General features: G+C 58.9%; 1 protein-coding gene across 5 annotated transcripts in view; it reads right to left on the bottom strand.

Moving 5' to 3' along the window:
• Nucleotides 1–442: 442 nt before the first annotated feature.
• Nucleotides 443–20,064, bottom strand: part of NFATC1 (nuclear factor of activated T cells 1) — a 108,322-nt gene continuing 88,700 nt past the window's right edge. For all 5 annotated transcript variants that reach the window (XM_058277924.2, XM_058277926.2, XM_058277927.2 and 2 more), the window contains one exon: nt 443–2,233. In XM_058277924.2, coding sequence (XP_058133907.1) covers nt 2,184–2,233 — 50 coding nt within the window. In that variant the 3' untranslated portion in view covers nt 443–2,183. The remainder of the gene's footprint in view (nt 2,234–20,064) is intronic.

Here is a 20,064-nt window from a genome sequence, read left to right as displayed (position 1 = left end):
TCTCAAAGCAAATGTCATTTCTGAGACTGGAAGTAAAGATTGTTACTGGAGATTCTGGTCCCTTGGGTCCCTGTGAACGACGAGGCAATATCTTCCCGCCCAAGCTGAAGCACTCTGGGTAGGAGCTGGCCGCGGTGAGCCGGTCAGCACAGGGGGGCCTGCTCCGGCCACCGCTCTGTGCCCACAGGCTCGGCCAGGGAGCCTCCACATGAGAGCCCCGTCCGCAGACACCCCGTTCCGACGTCTAGGGGGGCTGCATGCGCCGGGAGCGGCTCACAGGCCCGCTGGCTTCTCCAGCAGGCTCCTCCCTCGAGGCAGGAAGTGCGGCCGCGTGTCCCCCCAGCACAGCTTCACCAACACGAGGCGCTTCCTATGCACAGACACGCCAAGAACAGAGCGGAATTTTCCATACCCGGAAAGAATCACTCTCAGGCTACGACTGTCCAGCAAAAAAAATACTGCTTTATTGGATCTATTTTCTAACTACAAAGATAGCCGATGCAGATTATCAAACGTTTCCTCTTCATACGACAATCTACTAAGAAAGGTCTCATGCAATTCCTACGGCGCTAATACAGGGTCGTTAACCAGGTCCGGCAGCCCGCGAGAGCAGCCCGCAAGAGCAGCCGTGTAACATACGTGTAGCCATGTCTCTCCAGCTCCTCACAGTATGTGCAACTGTTGCAAATATGGCTTTCAGGTTTTGTTACTGCGAGTTTACAAAGTAAGACAATCGCACGGAAGAACAGCTTCAACAGTTCTTTCTGGGGGAAAGCTCGTCCTCAGTCCTGAGGGTCTGCTCAATGCCTTCTCCATCAGAGGGTGCAATTCAGACATATTCCATAAGGGGGCATCACCTCCTAAGGCACAATTATGTTTTAATTACACCATGCTTTTTGGTTATATGAAACAATAGGTCATTGCTAGTAATAATGAATAGTAAGCTGTTAATTGTACAAAATGCAATAGTAAAGGCTGAACTAACCTATCTGTTCACGTTAACTACTTTGAAAACATATTATACATCACTGCATATTAAAAACATTGTTTTTTGGTAATATTTTCCTTAGATGAAGCAGAGAGTGGTAAGGCTTCTGTGAAATAATAATCTTATAATTGAACAAATATATTACATTCCTTTTGTAATGTTATTTACAATTACTCTCGAATTTTGCCATTTGGTAACACGTCTTTCCTGGTTTTCTAAAGTGCTCGCTGAACTGCAAGAGGCGGGAAAATGCACACCTGCGGAGGTGTGACGGGCACCCCCATGCAAGTAGCTGAAAAGTCAGGTTTGGAATCTTGGATGCATTTTCCAAAATGGGAATTGGCTATTGCTAACTTTGAAGCCCTCACTGGGCAAAGACTGGAAATCGCCACTGCTGTTGTTTTATTATTTATATATAAATACAGGCCTATGTAGGTATATACACGCAATGCAAGGTCCATTCTGTAACAGACACAGCTCCTTTCTACACGCAATGCAAGGTCCATTCTGTAACAGACAGAGCTCCTCTTTTGTCCACTAACCTACATGTGCTATTCCGTTTACTTGTGCTATGTTTGAAGCCAGACTACAGACAAAAACCCTAGCATGCTACTATTAACAAGCTCTTTTAGTAACACTGGGAGGAAAGTCTATTATGACAGAGGGGAGATGGCAAATTGGAAGGTTTCTAAAATGCACCGAAAAAGGCAACAGAATTGTCTATTACAGCCCGGGAAGCAGTGGGAAAAGCAGGGACTCTTGCCCGGCTCTTCCCCGGAGCCCCGCTAGCCAGCCAGCTTCCTCGTGACCTGCTCAAAGGGGAAGCACCGTACGAGACGCTTCTGCAGCTTCTGCTCCCGCCGACCCTCGCAGTGGCAAATCCAGCGGCTGGCTGGCTCCGCGCTGCCTGGACGCCTGGCTGGTCACTAAGGCACTTCCAGTACTGAACCCAGGGCAGGCGTCCACACAGCCTGGCTCCCGCGGCCCCGCCCGCGCCCTTGTTTCTCTTGAGATGACTTTTCCTGCAGACAGGTGGGGTGCTTGTCCACTCAGCTCCCAGCCGTCGGCGAGCGGCGAGGCCTGGGCGGCGCCGGCCTGGGGTCAGTTCATCAGCCGCGGGCCGGCGTGGACCGAGGCCACCTTGGGGCCTGAAGAGCGGCCCTGCGTGGCTTCTGGTGAGCTCCAACGTCGCAAACTAAGAGCGGGGGTTCGTGCTGCACAGGTCGTTGCGTATTATCTCATTTACTGCAAGAAAACAGAGAGAAAAGTCACCAGGAGAAAAGCGCTGTGCGGCAGGGTCTGTAACCACCCGTGGAGCCCGGCAGCCGCGTTTTCAGCACGTTCTGTCCCGCTTGTGAGACGTGCCGTGGAAGGGCCGCCACATCCATGGGCACCTGTGCCCGTGGCCGTCGCACAGAAGGCGGCTCCGTGTCACTCGGGACACACGGCGGAGCGGGGCGGGCGGGGCACGTGGGGACAAGCGTTCACGAACTAGCCGGCGGACCCTGGTGGTGGACGTTATGTCCAAGGACACTTGGCGCTCTACGCAGGCCCCTCGCCGGGGACGCTAAGATGGAGGCTCGGAGAGCGGCGGCCTCCAGGACGCACTGGAGGGAAGACGGGCGGCCGGGCCCCCAAGCCCCTGCGCCAGGCTCCCCCTCGGCCTCGTGCTTCCCTCTGGACCGCCAGGGCCGGCGGTTTCCCACACTCCGGTGATGTCGATTATCAGCTTGTGATTTTTGGCAGATGGACAGGAAATGACTGAACCTGGCAAGGCCATCGCAGGCCGCTGCACAACATCCCTCCCGCCCCGCCCCGGCCCCTGATGTGCGCCCAGATAGGGAAATGCCATCAGGGCGCTGTCGCCACCTCTCACTTTCCGGCAGAATTTGGGGGCGGGGAGCGCCCGCTGACGTCACGGAACCACGCACTTTCCCGCCGCCCAGCCCGGGGTGCCGCGCCACCCCGATAAGGCCCCCGCGCGCCCGGGTCAGCTTCCTGGAGCAATCAGTGCCGGGTTTTCGGCGCCCACCCCGCCCCTCCCTAGATCCCCTTTCCACCCCTCTGAGCGCCGTAAGAACAACAACCGAGCGTGGCTGGGGGCTCAGGAATTGTGTCATGGGGACTGATAGCAGCCCGCTGGCACCGGCCTGAGCTGGGGACGCTGGCTGCAGATAAACACCGCCGCCAGGGCTTCCCGAGGCGGCCCCAGCCCCGGCCCAGCCCCCACCGGGCTCTCCTCGCCGCCCAGGGCACCTCTGGGGAAGGGCGCGTGGCAGAGCCAGGGCTCGGCTGTGCCCGGCGGGGACTAATGTCACTGAGCGAAGGGAGCCGGGCAGGGGGGTAACACGGGGGGTGCAACGCGGCAGGGGGGTAACACGGGGGGTGCAACGCGGTCGCCATCCGGACACAGCAAGACGGGACTCGCGAGTCACAGCAAACCAAGTCACACCCTGCCCGCGGGTGGCTGTGCCTTCAAGCGGAGGGCGCCAGAAGGAACCCCGGCTACGGCAGGGCACCCCTGCACCCCACGAGGGGACACCCACAGGCCCAGAGCTCACGGGCTGCCGCGGAGCCGGGCAGGCTGGCGGCGGAGGGCGAGGTGGCGCCTCTCCTCGTGCGCGCCGCGCCTCCGCGCAAAGCCGCCGGCGCCTTGGGCTGCCTCTGCCCCTGCCGGGCCCCGGGGGCCCTCACCTTGATCGCTGCCCTTCGCTGAATTCCTGCGGCAGGAGCAGGGACACGAGCCGCGGGGCCTGGCCCTCCGCCTTCCCGCCCGCCTCGCCCGCGCGGCCGCCCTCTGGAGGCTCACGCCCGGTTCCGAGGGTGCGGGCTACTGCCACATCACGGGGCGGTCACAGCTCGGGCTCCCTTCGGGCCCTTCCTCAGTAAGCAAAAGGCTGCCGCAGTGAGGATCTCTCTGCGCCAAGCACAGAAGCAGAGCTTGTTTGGAAAGGGCTACTCCTCTGACAGTGGTGAAGGAGTGTGCTACAGTCACAACCGACGGCAACGGGCTGCCGCAGTGTGTGTGTGTGCAGCAGTTCAGTTTACAAACGGCAAGGCCCGTGCCCCGGGCTCAGCGGGCACAGGCCGCCCCTTCTCGGGGTTCCACGACAGCCTGGGGCCCGTCGGGGCGCCAGGCTGATGCCCGCTCCTGAGGACGTGCTCGGCAGGCCGCGGAGGAGCGGCGGTTTCGAGAGCTGCCCCGCCTGGCGCTGAGGCGATGCGAGCTGTCCCTTCCCGCCGGCCGAGCTAAGCGCCCGCACCGCCCCCTACGCCGGTGGCTAAGGACGCCTGAGGCCCCAGGTCTGACCCCGATTCTAGGACGATGACCGCTGGCCGGTGGCCTCCCGGCGCAGGCAGGATGGAGGAGGTGAGGGGGGGGGCCTTGAGCTGCCGGGCCGCACGCACAGTGGAAAAAAGAGCCTCCGTCTGAGAAGGCGAAAGGGGAAGAGCCCGGTGAGGGCTTCCCCTCGGGCCCACCTGCACAGTGCGGCCATGGGGCGCCGTGGGCGGGGGGGCGTGCGCCGTCGCCAGCGAAGCCGCCAACCCGGGGTCCCGGCTGGGGGTTCTGGCCGAAGGCGGGCGCTCGCCCCTCGCGGGGCTGCCCAGTGCGAGAGCCCGCCGCCCCTGCAGGTGTGAGGCTGGGGGCCCCATGCTCCAGGCACACGGGAGCGCAAAGCGAGCCCCGCCACGCGCCAGGCGACCCCGCGGCAGGGGACGGAAGCTGACTGTGACGCCGTCCCCACCCTCGCGCCACCGAGGACGCCGCGGCAAACCTGACTTGCCCTGGATAAGATCGGAGCCCTGGCCCCAGGAGGAGCCGGCTGATCCTGCCTCGGGAGGGGTAACGACCGGCCAGGGGGCCCCCGGGGCTGCGGGGCGCGAGGGCACGGGTCTGTCCCCGCCGGGCCACCCCTCAGCCTCCGTGGGGACGCGGCCCCGGTCGTGCCCTCACACTGGCCCCCGGGGCTCGGTCTCGGTTATTTTGGGGGCGGCTTTCTCTCTGACACGGCCGTGCCGATGACACCCACGCTTTCCCACAGCGCCTCCTCGGCTGATACTTTCCGTCTTCCTATTCAGCTTTTCCACTGGCACAGGGCGTTTTTCTCTAGAGAAGTATTTTGGACGCAGGTAGCATGTGACAGGCCGGGGGTCTGAAAGAGGAACCTTTCCTTTGCTCAACATCAGATGTGCCTGCAGCAGGATGTGGTGAGCTGTTATACCACAATTTAATTTAATAAGAAGGGTTTTTCCCCTTATATTTGATTTTTTACTAAAATGCTCCTAAGGTGGAAACTATTGTTTTTTTCCAAGAGCTCGAATCCTTGCTTTCACCTGGGAAGTGCACACAGGACACGAGCACATACGTGTGTCCCTCCTCACACCTCTATGCACCTACCTGGAGCTGAAGGAAGTAGGAAAGTAGAATTTTTAAAACACAAAAAGCAGGCAAAGCGCAGGGTCCTCTAACAGGGCACCGCTCGAACTTCCAGAGAATTCGTTTCTTCTCAGACCACCATTTTGGCAAGAAGCCACACTAAAACGCAGGGCGGTGCTGAGGGCCCAAGCCCACCTCCGCAGGCTCCATGCAGGGACGTCCCTGGGACTGGCCCGAGCACGCGACGACGGCCACGGTGGAATTCTGGGAGCTTGACACTGGCTGCTACACTTTAACCCACTCACTGCCTAGATTTAAGTAAATTTTTCCTACATTTCTGAATTCTTGGTTTCTGAAAACAGCTGAGGATCTCAAACCAAATTGTAAGGGATTAGAAAACAATGTGTCCACTGATGTTAGTCCCGGCCTCCGCACGCCGTTGCGAGCTGCGTGGCCGTCCCGAGGGGCTGGGGCAGGGGTGGCAAGTGGAGAAGGCGGGCCGCCGCATGGGGCTGCGGGGCAACACCGGGCTGGGCAGGTCCGTGGAGAGCCACTGGACGCTGGGAGAGCCACTGGACGCTGGGAGAGCCACTGGCAAGCCCTCGGGGCAGCGGTGACCCTGAGGAGACGGGCCCCTGGCTGGGGGGCCGGGCTGCCGCCGGGGGCCCGGGTGTGCGGTGCAAGCGCAGCCGGCCACCCTGGAGCCGGGCTTTCCCGCTCACTGCCTGCACCAGCAAGGCTGCCGGCGCTCCAAGGGGCGTCCCTGCGCCAAGGGGAAGGCGAGCGCCATCCTCTGTGTCACTTTCCCTTCCTGCAGCTTCTCTTCAAACCAAACCAAACTCCCCGTGGCCGCGACCCTCTGCGCACCAGCACGAGTCAGGCATTCTCCTGTTTGAGAAAGACCATTCCTGCTGTCACTTCCCCGTACAAGCCCTTACGTACTTTCAGGTGCTTTAAAAATCTTTTCTAGGGGGGAGGGTAGGCAAGCACCAAAAGGGAACACACGAGGGCCTGCACCGATCACTTTCTTTCCATTGCACTATGAGAACAAACAGGACATGTCAGCATTTCCTGTGCTCTAAATGCGTAGTAAAATGAACCAAGAGCTCTTCAAATAAGTCAGCAGGGACAAGATGCCACAGGTGCTGTGACAGGCGGCACCCGAAATCTCATTCAAAAATCCCGGCAGCGAGAGGAGCCGAAAGCTGGCCCACCTGTCTATTGGAAGCTAGAGACGGCCGGGGCCATGTCAGCACAGGGACACAGGACTAGTAGAGGCAGCCGGGGCCATGTCGGCACAGGGACACAGGACTAGTAAAGACAGCTGGGCCTCTCAGCACAGGGACACAGGACTAGTAAAGACAGCTGGGCCTCTCAGCACAGGGACACAGGACTAGTAAAGATGGCTGGCCCTCTCAGCACAGGGACACAGGACTAGTAAACAAACCTGGGCCTCTCAGCACAGAGACACAGGACTAGTAAAGACATCTAGGGCCATGTTGGCACAGGGACACAGGAGTAGTAAAGACACCTGGGCCTCTCAGCACAGGGACACAGGAGTAGTAAAGATGGCTGGCCCTCTCAGCACAGGGACACAGGAGTAGTAAAGACAGCTGGGGCCATGTGGCACAGGGACACAGGAGTAGTAAAGACACTTGGGCCTCTCAGCACAGGGACACAGAACTAGTAAAGACACCTGGCCCTCTCAGCACAGGGACACAAGAGTAGTAAATAGACTTGGGCCTCTCAGCACAGGGACACAGGACTAGTAAAGATGCCTGGCCTCTCAGCACAGGGACACAGGAGTAGCAAAGATGCCAGGCCCTCTTGGCCCAGGGACACAGGACTAGTAAAGACACCGGGCCCTCAGCACGTACGCACAGTGCTCAGCCCCTTTCACTCTGTATTTAAACCCCGATACTCAAGCGGCACCCTCTGGGCATCATCCAAACGCCTCTGTCCGTCAGAGGCAGCCGGCTCCCTGTGGCCTGGAAATGGGCGCTGGCAAAGCCGTCCCCCTGTGTCAAGACTTGGCTGTCGGCTAACCAGCTTCCTATCCTAGACACCCGGGGACGCGCCTTTGAAGAGGCGCTCGCTTTAGGGCGCCCCGGAGAGAATCTCCTCAGAGGACGAGGCCCCGGCGCTCAGCAGGCCACAGCCCTGGCCGGACGCGGGCTGCTCCGTGGTCAGACTACAGCCGCAGGGTGCTGGGGAAAGCCCCCAGCAGGCACGCCCGGGGCGTCGGGGTGCTCTGCCGGGCCACGGCCTGGCGCTTCTTCCAGGGTGCGCGAAGCCATGCCTCCTCGGGGCGGGGAAGGGCTCCGAAGCGGCACCCTGGGAGCCTGTCTTCCCTCCTTCCTCGGCCCCAAACCCTCCACAGCTCCCACCGCCGCCCGGTGCCTGGCACAGCCCGCGAGCTGGCGGAGCCCGGGGCCTCCCCGCAGAGGAACCGCACGCGCAGGCGGGTCCGCGGGGAAGGCTACATGCGCGCTCCGAGCCCCTGGCCGGGCAGGGGCCACGCAGGGCCAGCCCTCGCCTCCCTCCAAGGTGTCTCGGCCCTCCCGGAGGGGAGACGACCACCGCCGCCCCCTGCGAGGCCGGGCCCGCCACCGCGCGCAGGGGCCTTGCGACCTGCTCTCGCAGGATGTGCGCTGGCACCTCCGCGTGAACTTTCAGTTTCCTTGACTGGCGGAAGGAGAAGGAACTGCCAGGCGAGTGGGTGAGACGCGCAGTGCAGTCTGAGTCGACCTCGGCGACCGGGAGGCAGCGGGGCCGGGGCCGCGGCTCGGTGTTTCCTGAAACCGTCACAGCCTGCAGCGCTCGCGGCCACGCGTCGCGTTTGTTATCAGGGCAGACCTGCGGCTCTTTCAAGTCAGAGCAAACAGTCGCTTTGTCTTTTCCCTCTGTCAGAGGTCAGCGGCACTGCCCCGCGCTCGGCCGCCGGGCGGACAAGGGACAGGCGGGCCGGCGGCCACTGCCCCCACGGCCCTCACGGGCGCCAGCCCAGGTCCGCGGGCGGGCAGGGGTCCGGCCCAGGTCCGCGGGCGGGCAGAGGTCCGGCGGGTCAGCAGGTGCTGGACCCGATGGGCATTAGACACCCGCCCGTCCCCGCTTCTCAGGAACTGGATTTGGTACAGCGGAGTCAACCCAGGCACGCCGTTCAATCCTGCATTTTAAAAAAACCTCCTAAATAAAACTAGTAAGGACCGCATGTTTCAAATAATACTTGGAGGTCTATTTTTTTAAACCTATTTGTTGATAAATATATGTATTAGCTTAATTATGTGAGCACACTGTAAAGTATCTTCCTCTTTTTCAGTAGTTAGCTCCAATAACGAACCCAGGCTGTTTCAAAATTAAATAAATAAATAAATCTTTAAAAAAATAAAATTACTTTAACATTTACCTGCCGCTACTTAGCAAATGAGCAAGTAAGTCCAGGGATACTCGGAGAATCCGTTGCTGGTTTTATGACACGCTACAGTGTTACTCTTATGAAGAAAAGTACTTCTTTAGAGCCATCGTTGTCCTTAAACAAAACCAATATGGAAACAAAAAGGCCTTAACGTTTCCACTACGGGGAGTTCAGATCCTTCTGACACGGCATAACGTTATGGTCACAGTTTCCTACGTTCACGCCAGTGCCTCACGGTGCCCCAAGGTCGTCTCCACCGAAGCTCGTGGGCCAATTAAACACTGCATGAAAGACGCACAGCACGAAAGCCAATTCCGAGTTGTTGACTCCATTTTGCCCAAAGGGACAGAAAAATTCATATTCTTTACAGAGGACAAGTCATCAAAAACATTTTTATTTTGCAGGGAAAGCCAAAATAAGTTTTTGAAGAGCAAAACAAAACAGGAAAGGCATTTTCCCCTAAATAACTAAAAGATATTTATAAAAAGTACTTGCTTATTAGTCTTTCCCAGAAAATGCACCCTTACTAAAATTAGTACCGTAACCTAAGAGGAAAATAATTTAGGTGGACACAAGGAAGACCAGAAATGTCTCAGGTCAAACCTGTGAAGTAACAACTTCCAAGAAGTCTCTAAATCGCATTTGCTGACTGGAGGTTTACGGTAGCTAATAATTCTTGGATAAGGAAGCCGTTTGCTGGTGGTTGAAAATCTTAACGAAAGGAGAGACTTTCAGGGAAGGGCGTATTTATCCCCTCCTCATGGTTTCCAAGAATTCCTGAAAACACAGCTTCCAATTTTTCCATTGAATATATATTTTAGATTAATTTGGTTCTTTTTTTATAAGATATTATAGTAAATGTGAGATAAGCTAAAAAGTAACAGGATTAAAGCCCTGAACCAGAATGCAGAGAGCAGAGAAGAAAACTGCTCTCCTCCCCTCTGCCGCGCACTTGCGGGGTGCAGGTGGGGGTCTCCAGAGGCAGGCGCTCACGCCGGTGCTTGCATGTCCTGAGAAGAGGCAACCTCTTGGAAAGCCTGCAGTGAGCACCTCCCCTTCACGAGCAAACGTCCCACGTGCGCTTCCACCTGCCAGCGCGCCGCATGCCCGCGAGAGCTGGAGCCTGTGGACTCGGGCGCGAAAACTGGGGCTCTTGTGGCGGGGAGTACGTCCACCGCTGCGCCTCCGAAAACGCACGCCCAGCACCGCGCGAGCTCTCCCTACTCGTGATTTTTTCAGAGCTCTGGGAAGCAGTGGAAACTAATGCAGGTTCTCAAGTTTCATTGAAAAGTAGGTTCTCGTGTTACCTCAGGTGTCCTGGACCTATTTAAGCCTCCGCTCATTTTATCTTTTTAATCTTAATAAGCCACTGCCACGGGGAAGAGGGCATGGGACAGTGGAGCGCCTGAGTGACAACAGTAGTGGTTTTAATAAAACATGACCCTCCATCAGATGAGCTCTGCTGTCAGCAGTGCCTGTCAGCCATTAAAACAGAATAACTTTCCTACTTAAGAGCCTGCTTCCTTATTTAGCCCGAATCCTCCAGATAATGCAAACGTTCCCCCTGGAAACTCCCCAGGCACAGCGGGGGGCTGCTGATGGGCCGGCCCCTCCCGTCCCTGCCCGAGAGGCTGGCTGCAGTTTCCACATTACCGGGTACATTTATTTTCACCTACGCGAAGCTCCCATTCGGCAATGATTCACTGGGGTCATTAAGCCATCAACAAGTATTTTTCCAGTGCTTTCTTTGTGCCGTTAGAAAATATATTCCCCCATTTTATGAAATCCCTATTCAAACAAAATGAGCAGAATTGAAAAAACAGGTTTTCAAACACCACCCCCCTTGAGTTAAAGTAAAATGTATGGACCTAGAGGAGGGCAGCTGGCGGGTTTGGTAAGTGCTGCTTCCCAACATCACCCTGCCATGGAAATTCAGAATTCCTTCTCCACCTGCTCGGGTGTGAGACAGTGATACTCCAAGTGAGAGTGCCTGGACACAAGAGTAAACGATGCTCTTTAAAGCCTGATCCACTGAGCAGATCAAAACGATCAAACCTCAAGATAAGCCAAAATTCAAACCTCAGTATGCCGGCACCACCCAGGTGAGTCAGCTCCTGCGGCGGCCAGGTGCCAGGTTTCGGGGGTCACAGCAGGGGTCAAGGAGGAGGCTCAGGGGAAGGGAGGCCCCTTTTCATTCTTAAACGTGACTTGGAGTGAAATCCGCATCTTAGCGAAGAATTATGAATAGTTTTGGTAGGTGTGCTAACTGCATCGTGGTCACGTAAGGAAACGGCCATTTAAACGAGAGGAGGCACCTGAGGCACGCAGGGATGAGCCGCAGCGAGGTCCAGCCCCGGTCCTCACAAACCCAGGAGGACCGCGAAGGGCACTGACGAGGCACGTGTGGCTCTTGACCCTGGGGGGTGGGGGTATCTGGGACTCATTCACTCCTTTCTGTGCTTGAAATTTTATAAGGAGAAAACCCAACCCGACGCCGTCTTCTGAAGAGGAACCTGCGGCGCAGGGCGGCGCGGGCGAGCCGTGTCCGGGGCAGAGCACACGCCGGGGCTGGCTTCAGCTCCTACCAGAGGCGGATCCCTCGGGCCAGCCGGGCCACTGAGTCACAGCACCCTGCTCACAGCCACGGTGACGTCAGGGACGCCTCGGGCTGGACACGGGGGCCAGGGCAGGGACGTCTTTTCAGTGCCTCGCAAGAAATTTTCTCTTAGAAATATTTCTCTGGGCTGCTCCATCAAAGGCCATTTTTATGTTGTAAGGGATAGGAAGGTGAGCTTTTCTCAAGAAGTAATCTTGTACTAGATTTTTCAAAACCAAAAACATCGTGTGACAGGTGACATTTTGCCTAAAGTTGAGACCGCGTGAATTTTCTATGAGCACCACGAGAGTGAAAGACAGACCCTCAGCGGGCGGTGGTGGAGGAAAAGCAGAAGAGGAACAGCCCAGTGGGAAAAACCTGGACAAGCCACCCCTTCCCCGGCCGGCCACGCCCCGGCAGACGCCCACCCAGCGGCAGGGGCGCTGCGGCCTCATCTCTCTCCCAAAGCTTTGATCCAGCGTCAGACTATAGGGGCCCTACTGGGAAGCAGCCCCCAGGGCGTCACCTGTGCACACCTGCCTGCCACCTCATCCGGGCGGGGCGTCGGCTGCCCTTGAGCGCGGAGAACGGTGTTAGCATAAAAATCCTCGAGTTTCATTTTTCTCGTTGGCGTTTTGACTCTTTCCTGCAGCGCTATTACACAGCACAGGCATAGCTCGATGCTTTTGGGTTAATCCTGGAAGGCCCCACCCATCCTGTAGGTGCAGAACCCGCAGCAGGGTGGGGGGTGGCCGTGGGAACCCCGACCCGGCTCCTGGCGCCCCAGCGTCCCATCCCGCTGCACGGGGGGCCCTTCCCTCCTCAGACACTGCTGGGGACACGAGAGCCATGGAGGCTCTAGAGGCCGGGGGATCCCCAGGCCTGCAGCCCTTTCAAGGCCACGCCCTCGGCTAGGCCACGCATCCACGGGCACTGCCGACGCCTTGGCCACAGAGAGCCCACGTGCCTGCCGGGGAAGGGCCACGCGCCGGGCCACGCGCTCCTGGGCAGAAGCCGGGTCCCCAGTTCCCCTTCTGGAGGCCGCGTGGAAGGATGGGCGGCCTGAGCGCTCAGGGGTGGGGCAGCACGGCTGCTGCAGTGGTTTCTCGTGAAAGAACAGGATTAGCCTACTTTGCTCACGGAGGGAAAAGCGTGGGCCAAGGGCCCACTGGCAATTACAGCAAAGGGCTTTGCGGCAGTTAACGCTTTTTTACTCTTTAAATCCAACATTTTTAAAGAGAAGTCCCTTGAGTTTAATTTCAGAAGGAAGACCCCACTGCTGCGCTGGCGGCGTGGGCCAGCACCGTGCCCTCCTCCTGCCCCCGCCACGCTGTCTTGCCCTCGGCTGCCTCGAGGTTGGCAGGGCAGGCACCTGCGGCTCGAGGCGCGGCTGGGGGCCGGGAAACGCACATCGAAGCCCCCCACTTGGCCGGGGCCCCGGGCCGACGGTAGCCAGGCCTGGCGAGGGCGCCGCGCGCGGGGTGTCAAGCGGGGCGGCCGCTGGAGAAATCAACAGGGAGTCGCCATCTGCCCCAGTGACCCATGGCAGGGGTGTGCCCGAGAGCTGGAAACCGACGCCCGCGAAACCCTCCGGGCCACTCCTGCGGCGTCCTCACGGCTGCCCGGCGGCGGAAACGGGCAGTGGGCAGACGAGGCCACCCAAACACCGGGAAGCTCTTCCGCCCCAAGAAGGAACGCAGTTCTGACCACACCCCGCAGGACGGACTGCAGACCCGCCGCCGTGGGAAGAGGCCACGGGGCCACGCCTCCTACGTGCCCAGGACAAGCGGACAGACGCAGCCGTGAGCAGCGGTGGCCGGGGCTGGGGCAGAAGGGAACCCTGTCGGGTGGGGGGCTTTTCGAGCCTGGTGACGGCTGCGCAGGTCTGTGAAGACACTGAAGGAACGGGTGTCGACAGGGGAGCTGCGCGCTACGTAAAAAAGGCACCAGTAACGGCAACTGAGAGGAAACAACAAACACGTGTGTTTTTTTCGCCACCAGGAAGGCAGAAGACACACCAGAGTGCTGGGACAAAACTCCACCGTTCACAGCTGTGAGAAGAAAGGGGTCCTGGGCCCCAGCTCCTCTGTTTCACCACCTTGAAACAGGGCGCTAGGCTGCGGAGTGGGGGGGCCCTGGAAACGGCCTCTGCCATTTCCCAGTCGCCGAAGCACAGGGCGCGGGCACCGGGAGCCTCCTGGACGCGTCCAGGGAACGCTGCCGTGAGCAGGGATCTTGCTCCAGGCTCTCCGAACGCAGACTCTTCTTGGAGAACAGCTCCAGCCTTCCTGGTGCCCAAAGGGCCGGAGCAGCGCGCCGGGCTCCCGTCCCCTAGCCGGCCGCCACCTACACCGCCGCCCTCCTGCCCCTGGAGCCCGGCCCCGCTGCGTCTCGGGCCTCAGGCTCCCAGGGCTCCCGCGTCAGCAGGCGGCGGGCCCCTGGGCCACCTGCTCCATCGCCCTCGTGGGACCCACCCTTCCACTCGTCCCCTGGGGCCCTGGGCCAAGTGCCCGCGCCCCTGTGCCCCTCAGCCTCCTGCGGGCAGCACCCCCGGGCCCGGGCGCGGGTTAGCCTGGCAGCCGTGGAGGCCACGCCCTGCGGGCCTCTGAAGCTGAGCCACCCATGCAGCCCCCTCCCCAGGGCCCCTCCAACGGCCCCGGGTGGGCTCTGCTCCGCTCCCCACCACCACCAAAGGCGCCTGTGGGCGGGGTGGGGGGCAAGGGCGCAGTGACGACTTCCCAGAGGCCCCCAGCGCCCCACCGCGCCCCACGCCACACCCCTCCCCCATGGCATGCTCCTTCCCCAACCGCCCGCTCGCCCGACCCGTCCTGGTACCCTGCTGTGCTCGGCCCTGGGCTCTCCTGTGCCCACAGGGCTCCCCACCCCACGTGTGTGTGAGCGGCCGCAGGAATGCTCGTTTATTCTGTAATGACGTGAATAGAAAGGAACGGGGCAGAAGGAAAGCGCTGCAGTAATGGGGCTGGCGATCACCCTAAAAATGCCCAAAGTGGAAGCGATAGGAGGCCGGGATGCCAGAGGATGCGGGCACTGGTCAATTCCACGTTCCGAGGCCATACGGACCGCAGGGCAAGAGCCCCGAGACCGAGCTTTGGTATCGATCACCCAATTACCAGTCTGCACAGAAGCTCCTCTGACCTGGCGCGGAACGAGCAATTCATCAGAGTGTATTAGGTGCCGGGGAAGCTGCAGGCTGCACGGAGGCACATTAAGTTCCTCGTAATTGCACATTACTGGGTTTTCGTTAGCTTTAAATCAGATCAGCGGGGCCGCGCCAGCAGCGCTCGCTGCCTTCATGTAATTACGGCGCGCTGTGGGCACGCGGGCCCCGGGCAGCTCCAGGATTCCCGCGGCTGCTGGCGGCAGGAGCCCGGGCTGCGCCGGGTGCCCCGAGCCCGGGCGGCTTCCTGCAGGAAATCCTTCCACCCGCCAGCCGCTCCCCGACAGACGCACTTGGAAAGGGGCCTGGGGCAGCTCAGGCCGAGGAGGCTTCTCCCCCGGGGTGATTCCCGCGGAGAGGCCGCTGGCCATCCTGCCTCCTCCGCGGGCCCCGGTCGCCCGTCGGGGGCGTCACCGCCCTCGAAGGCGCTGTTCACCAGTCACCTTCTTGCTGCTGGGGTCTCCTCTCCCGCTGGTGCTTTCCCACGGTCGGGGTCCTCTATGGTCCTACAGAGACTGGGGCGGCGTGAGCCCCTCTAAACACGGGCGGCGTCTCCTCTTCTGCAAGGTGAACTAATGAATCCCTTCGTAAGTTTCAACGAGATTCAGGGACGGGTCGAGCTCTATCACGAAACTCCAAGGTGAAGGCTTCTAGCAACATCTGCTCAGGCCACGGCGAGACTGCTGGTGCCAGAACCACAGAGCGTCTCGGGCTGTGCAACGTCTTCCGTGGGGCGATGGCCACAGGCCTGGAAAATTTGGCACTGACCCCTCCGTTTACCTAAATCTGATTTCAGAAGAAGCCTTAAAATATGTCTTCAGAAAAAGACTGAATACACAGAAGAAGATATTTAGAGATAGTTCTTCACAATAAATGCAGCATCAGTGAAGCTTTCTAGTTTGTCACAAGCGGTTACTGCAAAAACTGAAGCAGCGTTTGAGCTTCACACGGCACTCGTGCAGCTGAGGCCCATTTCGTGACCCGAGCGTGAGAGGTAAGTGCTGGAAAACCGTGCAGTGCCCGCAATGGCCACAGTGACCGTGACAGTGTGCAGTGCCCGTGATGACAGCCGCAGCGACGCCTGCAGTGCCCGCAGCAGTGTGCAGTGCCCGTGAAAGTGTGCAGTGGTCACGATGGTGGCCACGAGGCCACAATGCGGCGCAGTGTCCGTGACGGCAGCGCAGCGCCCACGACAGTGCCACAGTCTGCCTTCCTCCCAAGCTGCACCTGTACACAGGTACACGCGCTCCACCGCCAGCTCTGAGATCAAGGCCGTGAGGGGTGCTTTACAAGAGCCCCGAGTGTCGGGGAAGCGTCCCCGGGCAGCAGGCTCCGACTCTCAGGGCCTGAGGGAATGTTTCTAAGATCACGACATTCCTGTAACCGCGGTGTGATTTAAGGAGTTGCTGAAGGAAACTCACCTAGAGAGCCGATCGAGCTCACCCACTCGCGAATGCCTCGATGCTTCTGCCGGGCCAGGCGCGCTTCGGGGTCCCGCCCGTGAGACTCATGGGGCCCCTTGGCCCCCGAGGCCGTTGCCAGCGCTGGGCTCTGCGGGTGTTCAGCTGGGGCGGGAACGGCAGTGGGGTTGGATTGGGTGGGCGGTGGGCACCCCGCACGGATGACCCCAAGGTGATGAACCCAGCTGCCCCGAGGGCTGAAGGAAACAGGAAATGGGAGCGAGCAGGAAGCAGCCCCCGCGGGCCCTCTGGAAACGCCGGGGAATTGACGGCACCTTCATGCCTGCTCTCCTCTGCCATACTTTACCTCTCTATTAGCTTGACAGGAAACTGCATAAAGGATGGAAAGCTGGCGTTTCATCCAGTGGAAACCACCGTTTCCATCTTAGCACTGAGCACGCATTATAAAAGAACGTTACTGATAATGGTGATGGAAGATAAGGTGGAAATGAGAGGGCGGGAGAGCAATCAAACACCACTGGGGATATTTACGCGTTTGCACACGTCTATGAAGGATAGTCAGACCTGGGCTTGTAATTTTTCTTTTAATGCAGTCGGCCTTCAGCAAGACTTTTTTGAGCCCTTAAATTAAAACACATTTTAAAAACGCACACACGCCACAGCCCCACCCGAGCACACGCGAGCTGCCCAGTTTTTGTTTCCTTAAGCTGGTCAAGTCAGCAAACATCAGCTCGCGTCGGGCCGCTGCTTCCTGTCCTGCCACCCTGTCCCATCCGTTCAACCGCCTTTTTTTCTCTCCAGCCATCTGCCAAGAGGAAATAACTTTGCTGTATTGGGAGTCTGGGAATCCTAGAAAACAACCTTAAATCCACAAAGATAATTGAAGCTCTCTTTTATGGAGCTGTTCAGTTCCATTCTGCTTTTTATTACAATGTCAACAAGAGTTTAATTTGTTTTAAAGTTTGGGTTCTTAAATCTGAGTGATATATGGCAGCTGGCAGCTTACTGGCAACAGCCACTGTGGAAAAAAAGGCAAGTCAAGTGCACATGCAGGGCTTTCCTGACACGGCCCTCCCCACGCAGCTGTAGACAGCTGTGAACTGGACAGCCGCCCCCGGCCTCTCCCTGGGACGTGCACAGATGCCAGCAGATGGCTGCGGCGTGGCTGTGTGCGGCCGGCGTCCTTCTCCCTCCTAAAGACGGTGCCCGGGAAGATATTTTAGAGGGGGCAGGTGTTTGGAGACACTGCACACATCACACAACAAAGGTAGCCCGGCCGCACGCTGCCCGCCGGGGGCTCTGCTGCAAGAGAGGCGGCGCCGGAGCGCCTCCTGTGCTGCCGTTTGGAGACACACGGCCAGCCTGCAAACCCCACCTGATGGCCTCTCTGCGGGCAGGGGCCTGGGGTGCCCCAGGCTGACAGCCGCCGCCCCCATGGCCGCTCCTCTTGGGGCCAGCCCAGGGGAACTTGCTCAGGGCCGAGGGCTCGAGACGGGCACGGCGGGCAAGCTGCTCCAGAGTCCCCTGCAGGGCGCGGGGCGACAGCTGAGCCCCCTCCCCATCTGCACGGCCAGACGCCGTGTCCCCCCTCCGGCCCCCGGCCCGGCTGGAGCCAGGGCAAGGCAGCCTCTGGCTCCTGGGGAGCTGTGAGCACCTCCTGCTTTCCAGCACCTACTTCCTGCCGTATCTAGAATAACAGCAGCTGCGAGCGCCTGATAGGGCCCGCGCGAGGGAGGGGTGGGCTGCCGGGAGCCCCACACCGGGGGTCCACGTCTGCTGCCCGCGTGGAACAAAAGGAAAGCCTGCATGACGGCTGCGGAGCGATAGTGGCCGGGGCGGGTGCGCTGGACGCCGCCTCCTGCACAAGCTCCGAGCTCGGCTCAGCCGGGCTCCTGGGGCCTGATAAGGGTGGACGTTCCAGAAGCCAGAACATGCTTGCTTTGTTCCTTACTGTACGGAAGTGCCTGCGTTCTAATCTGGAAGGAAGGAAGACTCCTGTCTCAAAGTTAAAATTACGAAGCCAGGGAATTCCCAACAGTCCACACCCGAACCACACCGTGGAGCAGAGACGCTGCGGGCCGCTGCTGCGCCTGCCCGAGCACAACGTGGCCAGAGCCGAGGGCAGCGGCGGAGCTCAGCGCCGCCCACGTGGCCTTTGTTCAGCCGGGAGTCGGCAAGTGGGCCTCCTCTACTCCCTAAGAGACGCTCTACCAGCAAGGTGGCAATAACGATACACGAAAGAGAAGCAGAATTTTCTCCCGACGTCACAGTAAGGACTCCAAGGACTGCCCGTGGAGAAGCCGATGGCACAGAAAGCGTCCCCGGTGCCAGGCAGTTTAAAAGCGAATGAACACTCTGGAGCACTGCTGTACTGCACAGATAACAGTTTACCCTGTAGTTCACACTCTCCCCCAGTCCATCCAGTGGGCTACGGCAGGATATACAATGTCCTGCATCGTCTCTGCAATATCATTCAGGACAACTCCAAGTCCCAAAAATGCCCCACATCACATCTCTTCTTCCCTCTCCCTGCCCTCAGCAACCACTGTGGCCACTTTCCCCACCTCAATGCTACAATTTCTTCTATGACTAGTCACAACAGTTCTATAATAGAGTATCAGTAAGTCCTCTCTAGTCCATCCTCTATTCCTCCATCCTGTGGGCCCTGGGATGGTGATGTCCACTCCACCGCTAGATCAAGAGGGGACTTGGATTCCCATGGATGCTGGATGCAGTTCCTCTGCTTGCAGTTGTGGGCACTCTTGGTTCCGAGGGTGCTGCAATGATGGAGAAGGTTGTTGGTGTGAGAGGAGTGGGGTGGGGGGTGGGGGGTATACAGGAACCTCTTTTATTTTTTAGTGTAACATTTTTTGTGTGATGGATATATCTTCAAAAAATACAATTTCACAAAAATGATGTGGTGGGGGAGTGGGGAGTGGGTTATATGAGAACCTCTTATGATTTGGTTTTTTATGTTTTTTAATGTAACATTCTTTGTGCTCTATTAACTTTAATTTAAAAAAACAAGCAACTGGGCATTTTACAAACGTTTACTTGACTCTGAATGCTCCGGGGAGGAGGCACACGTGCCGCCGCTTCCTTTGGGGGCTCTGGAGGCGCAGGCACCACTCACCGGGGAGCGCTCCGGCAGCCCTGCGGCCTGCTCCGCGGGGAAGCGCGTCCTCTCCTGCAGGAGGAGGATGAGTAGTCCTGCGCTGCGCGTCGCGTCGGGGCTGGGTGGCCCCATCAGGGCTCCGAGCCTGGCCGCTGAGAGGGGCCGCTGGCACAAGGCAAGAAACCTCAGAAGAGGCGATCCCATCCCGCGTGGTGGCCGAGGGCGAGCGAGGAGGAGACGCCGCCTGCGCAAATCCAGGCACACTCCACTCTCTCTATCGTAGTGTTTTCAGCATTGAAGGAAATGCTGAAAGCTCCCTTGAAGAGAAGTGAAAGGAACGCCTTGGTTTGCAAATGCACAAGGGGTTTTCTCTCCAGGTTAAAAATAACCCTTGGGGTGACAGGATACTGACATTGGTCTTTCGGTGGCGCGGTTTGCTTCGGGCTCGAGAACCCACTCGACCTCGTACAACACAGACCGAACCCCGCGCTGCTGCTCTCTCCAGCCCGTCCGCTGCGCTCCACTAACCTCCCTGGGGCACGCCTCACGTGTCACCCATTCCAGGGCCACAGCTCAGGGGCCTTTTAGTACGCCCCAAGTTGAGCCAGCTTCACCAAACGAGCGTTGGAACATTCCCACCGCCCCAGCGAGTTCCTCAGGGCATTTCCTGGGCACCCAGTTCGCCACCACCCAGGCAAGGGCTCGCCTGCTTTCTGCCACTACAGCTTCATCTTTTCTGGACATGCCACTTAAGTGGCAACGTTGCAGTATGTGGGCTTTGGTGTCTGGATTTTTTCATGTAGCATAATGATGTCGAGGTTCAGCCACATCCAAGCACGGATCAGGACTTTGTTCCTTTCTACAGACAACGCTAGCCCGTCCTGTGGACACACCACACTTCTGTCCACTCGCCAGCTGCCGCACGGCGGGGCCACTGCACCTGCTTCAGGTTTGGCCATTACAATGCCACTAC

This window comes from Dasypus novemcinctus, chromosome 16, assembly GCF_030445035.2.
Source record: "Dasypus novemcinctus isolate mDasNov1 chromosome 16, mDasNov1.1.hap2, whole genome shotgun sequence".
NCBI lineage: Eukaryota > Metazoa > Chordata > Mammalia > Cingulata > Dasypodidae > Dasypus > Dasypus novemcinctus.
Note: the sequence above shows the minus strand (reverse complement) of the source record. Positions and strands in the feature narration are given on the sequence as shown.